This window comes from Vicugna pacos, chromosome X (assembly GCF_048564905.1).
Source record: "Vicugna pacos chromosome X, VicPac4, whole genome shotgun sequence".
NCBI lineage: Eukaryota > Metazoa > Chordata > Mammalia > Artiodactyla > Camelidae > Vicugna > Vicugna pacos.
Window position 1 is genome coordinate 42,571,735 of NC_133023.1, and position 7,932 is coordinate 42,579,666.

The window sequence follows — 7,932 nt, forward strand, 5'->3', positions numbered from 1 at the left end:
CCCCTGTCAGTCTTCTCCCAGTCACCTTTCTTCCCCATGCCAGCTCCCCCAGCACACAGTGCTGCCCACTTCCCTGTGAGAAACAGAGGCTTTATTAGGCACAAAGGGTGACTGGTGGGCAGAGGTTACAAAATGGCTACTGGGCTTCCTCCTAAGCTGGAGTAAAGAACTCCAGAAGGAGGGGCAAAGGGGCATGGTGCATGTTTTCTCTGCCCTCCCCCTTCAAGGCTGCATGCGGATGGCCCCATCCAGCCGGATGACCTCTCCATTGATGAATGGGTTCTCGATGATGGCCTGTACCAGATGAGCATACTCAGCAGGATCGCCCAGTCGTCTGGGGAAGGGCACCTGGCTGGCCAGGAAGTTGCGCACTTTATCTGGGAGGGTGGTCAACAGCGGGGTGCCAAATAGGCCTAGACAAGACAGCCAGAGTCAAAGACCCACCCCTGCTTTCGTATTTACCCAGTCTCTCAACTCCCTACTTGGGGTGCCTCCTGTGCCCAGAAATGGAAGGCTGCTGCTATTTAGGTGGTAACTACTTTCCCCTCTCAACTAACTGCCCACGGATCCCACCCAATCCCAGGTGTGGCAGGGAGGGGATATGTCTACCTGGAGCAATGGTCATCACTCGGATGCCCATGGGAGCCAGATCACGAGCAATGGGCAGTGTCATGCCCACTATGCCCCCCTTGGAAGCAGAGTACGCAGCTTGTCCAACCTGAAGAAGGAGTGCAGGTTACAGGGGGCAGGACCCCAACAAGTCACCGAGGCACAAGCCTTGCCCTTGCCCACACACCTGGCCCTCAAAGGCAGCCACGCTGGCAGTGTTGATGATGACCCCACGTTGGCCTCCCTGGTCTGGTTCATTCTGGCCCATCTCACCAGCCACCAGGCGGATCACGTTGAAGGTGCCTATGAGATTCACCTGGAGGACCAGTAGAGACATGGTGTAGGACCTGAGGCAGAGGCAGTCTCTTGTCCCCTAAAAGCTTTGGGGGCACCCACAGCCAGATACCTCTCATTACTACCCCTGGAGAACCTCTAAGGCCTTACATTGAGAACTCGTTGGAAGTCCTCCAAGGTATGGGCCTGGCTCTTCTTTAAGTTGTATGTCTTGCTGGCCACTGCAATGCCTGCACAGTTGACTGCCACATCCACACGGCCAAATTTTTCTTTTGCTAGAGTCAGGGCTGCTTGTACGTCCTTCTCTGAGGTCACCTTCAAAGGGAGAAGTGGAGAAGGTATTCATCCCCCATCTCTCTCTCTCTCTCTCTCTCTCACATACACACACAACTGAACCTGGGGGAGGGGAGGGCAAGTCCAGTCTTTGAGTGACAACTGAATTGTGTAAGCAAGGAGAGGCGGAGAGAAAAGAATGTGACAAAGGTGAAAATGTTACGGACTATTGAGCAGTGTTGTGAAATATTTTTCAAATCTAGACCCTCTTTTGATAAATTCACACACCCCTGGAGATTCTTAACTGCTGTGGATCAGAAGAGTTTTGAGAATTATTGATATGAAGATAAACTAGATTTTTTTGTACCTCTACCTGCTAAGATGATTTCCTCAAGCTTTACTTTCTGTTGTTTGTTTCATGAAAAGTTTTTCGACTTTGTAAATATAAAATTACAGGGCATGATATGCATTTTCAAACTATACATACCTCCTGGAAGAGATTCTGACATGTCCAATCCCCAACCCCAACGTTGTGAATCCCAGCTTTAGAAATTCCTTATCGTAGGTGTTTGAGGATGGCTCAGGCCAAAATGGAAAAGGAGACGGGTCCACTGCCCACGTAGACGGCACCCTTATGAAAAGGGACCCCATGGGGAAGGCGGGGTAATCCCACTTACGTCCGCTGGGGCAAAGGCGCAGCTCTTCCCTAACTTCTTGGCCTGGGCCTCCCCATCCGAGTTGGGCAGGTCCAGAAGTACGGCAGTGGCCCCCTGCCCTACCAGTCGCTCTGCCGTGGCCAGGCCTAGGCCCGAGGCTCCACCGGTTATTACGGCGACCAGACCCTGTGAAGAGGGGCACTGTTAATAGTTACACTGTGCAAACCACCCCCACGCTTTCATCTGCCCATTCTCCAGGCTTCTTCGAGGGAGGCTCCTGGTCACCCCTGCGGAGTGACCGCGGTATGCCGCCTCACCTTACTGATGGGACCTCCAGGTGTCTCACCCCTAAACAGCTCATCTAGTCGCCCCACATACACGTGCCTCGGAGAGTTGACCTTCACCTCCCGAGCCCAACCGCCGCAATACCAGGCCGAGATAAGCGTGACCCTTTCTCCCAGCACCGAGCTCTTCCCCCTAGTTCTCCAGCCGCGCCGTCCCGGGCGGTTCAGCGGAGTAAGCAGCTGGGGAGAAGACCCGGTTACCTTCACGTTCCGACACGCCGCAGCCATCTTGCGCTCACCTCTCCTCAGGCAGGACTGTCGGGCGCTCTTTGATTGGCGGAGGCGGAGCCGCGGGGCGGGGCCGGCGAGGCGGGCGGTCCTCGGCCTGGAACTTCCGGCGCGTGTCAGCCACTCACGTCGTCTGCAGAGAGGGCGAGGCCAAGGCTGGGTCCACCCCTAGAGAGTTATTTCACCTGGGGAAAGAACCTTGCAAAACCGCCGCGCCCTCCGTCCAACTCTCTAGCTGGCCTTTGGTAAGGAGGTCAGCTCTGCTGGGGGAGGGGGACAGAAGATTGAGAGCGTGTCCCTTACTCCTCGGAAAAAGCCTCCATTCAAGTATAAACATATCGGAGAGACTTCTATTTGCCAGGCTCTGTGCGGGGCACTGGGAATACCCAGGGGAATAATAAAAGGTTCATACCTTCCAGGAGGACACGATTCCTTTGGAAAAAGAGATAATTACAGTAAAAAAAAAAGATAATTACAGTACAGACACAAAGGAAGGGACAGAGTATCAGATTCTGGAACCGAGACATAGATACCCAAAGACGGAGATTCTGAGAGCCACGTAGAGAAACATGTGTTGATGAAGTGATTGAGAGGAACAGAGATGCCAGACGGGATCCTAGAGATATGACTGTGGCGAGCCATTAAGAGACAGGAAGCTAGGAGACAGACATTATGAGACACAGCTGCTGAGAAGTACAAACTCAAGGAGACATAAACAGAGAAGCAAACAACATCTTTCATCAGTTCAGCCTTTGCCACTGTCTTCCGTGTCTAACCTATTTCAAACCTCAAAGGCCAGGTCATACATTTTAGATTGGACCTGAACCAGGGACTGTCATACTTATCAGGTCTTTGATCATCCTAGAACATCTTTCAACCAGTATCTCAATTAGAGTCTTGAGCCCACCTAATCTGCCTAATCTGACTTCTTTCTATACTTTTCCCCAAACCAAGGTCTTCAGACCATAAACCTTAGTCTACATTTTCAGCCACATTCAGCTGTCTGTTTCTTCTATCTGAAGGTTCTCCCTACATGCTTTCCCACTCAGGAAGACTTCCCTCTGGGCTTCCTAATTATTGACAACCACTACACCCCTGGTCACTACACTGTATTCATCAAAGGGTTTAGTACCAGATTCACAAACTTTCTGACTACATGAGGTCCCCCTAGCAGTCTAAAGCACTCTTCACTGATCCCAACATGCTCTAGCCACAGTCTCTATGTTCATCTTTGAATTAGCTATTCCCTCTACTTGGAATGCTCTCCCCCAATCTTTACAGGACTGTATTTGTTGTTGTTGTTTGGTCATTCAGAACGAAGCTGCAATGTCACCTCCCCTCCCTGACCACTCAAGCTGTAAGTCACCTCATTCCAAGTCCATTGTGTTGGAGGAGGTCATCAAGAGGATGTGACCTCTGGTTGACCCCAGAGTTGGATCAGTCATTGGGAGGATCCTCACCTCCTCCCCTGTCCTTAGAATGTACCTTCTACCTACCATTCCCACAGCCAAAGCTTTTTCAAGGACACAGCCTTGGGAGAGTAAGGTGATGTTGAGACCATCTGGATTTAATACATGACTAAACCTCATTAAGTCCTCTATATAAACTTTTAAGATTCTGGCATATGGGTGCAGAGATCTACTCGTCTTTCTGCCACCCAAAACAAACCTTGTAAGTATGTTCCCTTGCTCGTTAAATCTGACACCCACCAGTCTGGAATGTCCTGCCTCTTTTTCCATCTCTCCTTGCCCTCTGTGTACAGGGGCCCATTTTTGAACCAGCACATTGCATGTTTGAATTCTGTGCATAGCACTTACAGGTCTATAATCTTCTTTCCAACTTTGGGGCCAGATGTGTTTTGGAATTCAGAATCTTTTCAATTTTAGTCAAGAAGACAGATACCCTACATTACATAACTCTGTACACTGCACACACTCTATATTATGTAACTAGTGAGAAAGTTCTGGAGCATCACTTAGAATTCAACATTAATACTTCCAGAGTGAAAGTATGAGAATTCACACTGAGTGAATCAAAACTACAGATAGCCTCATGCTACTTCAGGTCAGTTTTTGTCACCTAATGAGTTTGGGCTCCAAAGTATGAAAAAAAAAACCTACCTTATACTTTTCAGAAACTTTGGTGTTATGGAATTGTGCCTAAAGTCTTTTGAGCCTTGTCTAATCTGACCTTGTGTGTGTGTTTGTGTCATTCTCCTCACACTGCAAGGTAAACCCCATGGCAGCAGAGTCTCCTCTTACTGGTTTACCTCTTGGCTACCCGATGTCAAGAATACTCAATAGGGATGAAAGAATATATTAATCCATCATCAATCAATCTTGGGAGAATTTGCAGGTCCAGCTTCATGTTCTTTCATCTGCTTAGCTCCAGGGATTTTCATCTCCTCCCTACTTTAACCACCTCTGTCTAGATCACATTATTAACCTTGTCACGCCCTGAAGTGACTCCCCCAACCTCCCTGGCATCTACACACCACCGTCTCTCACTCTGACCATCTTCTCCCAGTCACCTAGGGTCTCCTCTCTTCACTACTATTTTAAAAAGTAATTAATTTATTTTGGGGGGGTAATTAAGTTTATTTATTTATTTATATGGAAGTACTGGGGATTAAACCCAGGACCTTGGGTGTGCTAGGCAGGCACTCTACCACTAAGCTATACCTTTTCACCACTTCTTTTATCTCCTTGAACCCCATTGTTCTGTGAGCCTAGTCATTTTCTTCCAGCCTAGCAGCCTCTTTCTACTTTTCTTCTGGACAGTGAAGATCCTTTCTCATCCCTCCTCTCTCTTTACCCATTTCTCACCAATACCCTCAACCATTTGCCCCTGGGCATTCTATCAACTCAACTCCTTGACTTTTCAGCACAGACTCTGAAGCCAGAAGTCTGGGTGTGAGTCTCAGCAGCATCATTTACTAGCTGGATGACCTTGGGCAGGCTACTTGACTGATGTGCCTCATTATCTTCTTCCATAAAATGGGTATAATCAAAGCACCTCTGTTGTAGGGTTGTTAGGAATAAATTAGTTAACAACTACATAAGAAAAAAAAGAAAAAAAGGTACTTTGAACAGTACCTGGCTTCTAGGAAGAGCTGTGTAAATATTAGCTAGTTACTCTTCGGAGCAGTGTCTCAGCCTTTTTTATGGTGTGGACACCTCTGGCAATCTGGTGAAGTCTAAGGAAACCCTTCCCAGAATAATGCATGCATAAGATAAATAAGGACTACAAAAGAAATATAATTACCAAAATAATAAGGAACACATCTATAATGCAGTAATATAAGTCAGGTCTAGTGACTACCATGATTTCAAAAGAGTAATGTTATTTTGGGGGATTGGCAACAACCATGATATACTCTGAAAATCTGATTTAAGCCACAGGCACTGCTAATACTACTATAGTTTGTTACCCACATCCCCTAGAAGGACATGCTATATTTCTGTTAGTGATAGTGAAAATAATGTTGCAATTTCCCCCCACTCCATCCAAGTCCATGGGTTCCTTGAATTCTGTCTACAGACTCTGAAGGGGCTGTGGACCCTGGGTTAAAAACTACTATGTTTAAAGCAAATGGAGGAGGGAAGGTATAGCTGAGTGGTAGAGCATGTGCTTAAGGCCCTGGGTTCAATCCCCAGTCCCTCCATCAAAAATAAATAAATAAAAACCTAATTACTCCCCCCCAAAAAAACAAAAACAAAAAAATAAAGTAAGTGGAGGCCATTAGGTGAACACTTTCTCTCTTGTCACCTCTAACATTGTCTCTATTCAACGCTGGTGTTTCCTTGGGTTTCAGAGAAGACAAGTCTTGTTTGGGGCTTGCCTTTTCCACTGAGCTCTGGGGCCCAAACCCTCTCACTTCCTTGGGGATCTGTGCCATTGGGCATCCCCTGTCTTTATTGTTCGTAACTATCTCCAAGATAATTAGAAAATAGGGAACAGAGCAAGTTCAACTTTTGGCCACAACAGATACTCATCAGTTAGGGTGCACAAGGGCCAGAGGTGAGCAAAGAGGCATGTCAGGGACACCAGAACCAGGAACATCCAGAGTTATCTCATAGTCCCAAGGGGTTATTAGCCCCACCAGGAGGTGAGAGAAAAACAAAGGTGGTCTTCATTCCTGGGAGAGAAAAACCACAGGATAACGTATTTAACCCTTGTGGGTGCCTGAAGTCATCCCTGCAAAGGCAGAGCTGCACTGGCTCCAGCTCTGAGATGACATTGGCAAATATAAAGGACCCCAACTAATGAATATGGAGAGCATCTGAATGTGTGCCTGTAATTTCTGAGTGAGTTGGGGCACAATTCGTATGAATGGTTTATATTCTGAAGGAGTGTGTGGGATGTGAGAATGACTGTGATGAGCATCTGAGAGCATGCTCAGGACGCATGTTAGCTAAGTGTTGATCATTTGAATAAATGGGACTGATGTCTAAATAAGCCTGTGTGATGCCAGCCTAAGGTCATGATGACTTTACCTTTGCTCAAATCAATATTCAGTCTTTGTGAAGTCAGAACTTTCTGGCTGCATTTGACATGGTTGATCACTTTGTCCTCCTAGAAACCACCTCTGGCTTCCATGACACCTCACTTCCCTGGTTCCTCCTACTTCTCTGTTTCTTCTTGGTCTTCTTGCTCAGTTCCTCTTTTGGGGAACTCATCCATCTCCTGGTTTCAATAATACCTCTCTGCTGAGAGCTTCCCAATCACCAGGCTCACTTTCTCCACTGAATGAAATAGCCAATCTCTTGCTTGTCCCCTACACCAGATGTCTCTTAGGCATCTCCAACACATGTCCTAACCTAAAATTAGTCATTGCCTCCAACAGCTGCTCTTTCTCAGTTGGAAGCAATACAACCTTCCCAGACACCCAAGCTGGCCCCTAGGATTGATGCCCTCTTCACTCCATCTAATCAATTGCTAAATCTTGTTGATTTAACTACTACATACTTCTTAAATCTGGCACGTCCTCTGTCCTACCTATTATCACTATCCAAAACCTCTGGCTGTACTATTATAATTGGTGAGATCCCACTCTTAAAAGGATCCTCCAAGAAGCCAGAAGAAGCCTCTTCCTAAAACTAAAATTTGATTATACTACCCAGCTTGCTTTAAACCCTTTGAGTGGTTCCACCTCACTTTTAGGGCTCCCATAAGTTGCTGCCTTCTGACGATCGGACTTCAGCCTGTATATAACACTGTACTTTCCAGCAACAAAGCTTGATACCCTCCACAGTAGTGCTGCCAGATGAGAGACAGGATGTTCCATAACTAAATTTGAATTTCAGATAAACAACAAATAATTTTCAGTATAAGTATCTCCCATGAAATATTTGAAACACTCTTACACTAATATTATTTGTTATTAATTAAAATTATTTGTTATTTGTCTGAAATTCCTATCTGCGTGGGCATCCTGTATATTTATTTGCTAAATGTGACACCCTACCCCACAGATAATCCCCAGGATAGTGTGATGTCCCTCCTCAGGCTCCCACAGCTCTCTATGC

The 7,932-nt window shown here is 46.7% G+C and overlaps 1 protein-coding gene across 1 annotated transcript; it reads right to left on the reverse strand.

Moving 5' to 3' along the window:
• Window positions 1-74: 74 nt before the first annotated feature.
• On the reverse strand, window positions 75-2,508 carry HSD17B10 (hydroxysteroid 17-beta dehydrogenase 10). The gene is made up of 6 exons (XM_006219261.4): window positions 2,378-2,508; window positions 1,854-2,018; window positions 1,054-1,218; window positions 797-925; window positions 610-718; window positions 75-413 (listed from the first exon to the last, which is right to left on the reverse strand). The coding sequence occupies exons 1-6, from the start codon at window positions 2,402-2,404 to the stop codon at window positions 223-225; spliced, it is 786 nt and encodes a 261-aa protein (XP_006219323.1). The 5' UTR covers window positions 2,405-2,508; the 3' UTR covers window positions 75-222.
• Between the last annotated feature and the right edge of the window lie 5,424 nt (window positions 2,509-7,932).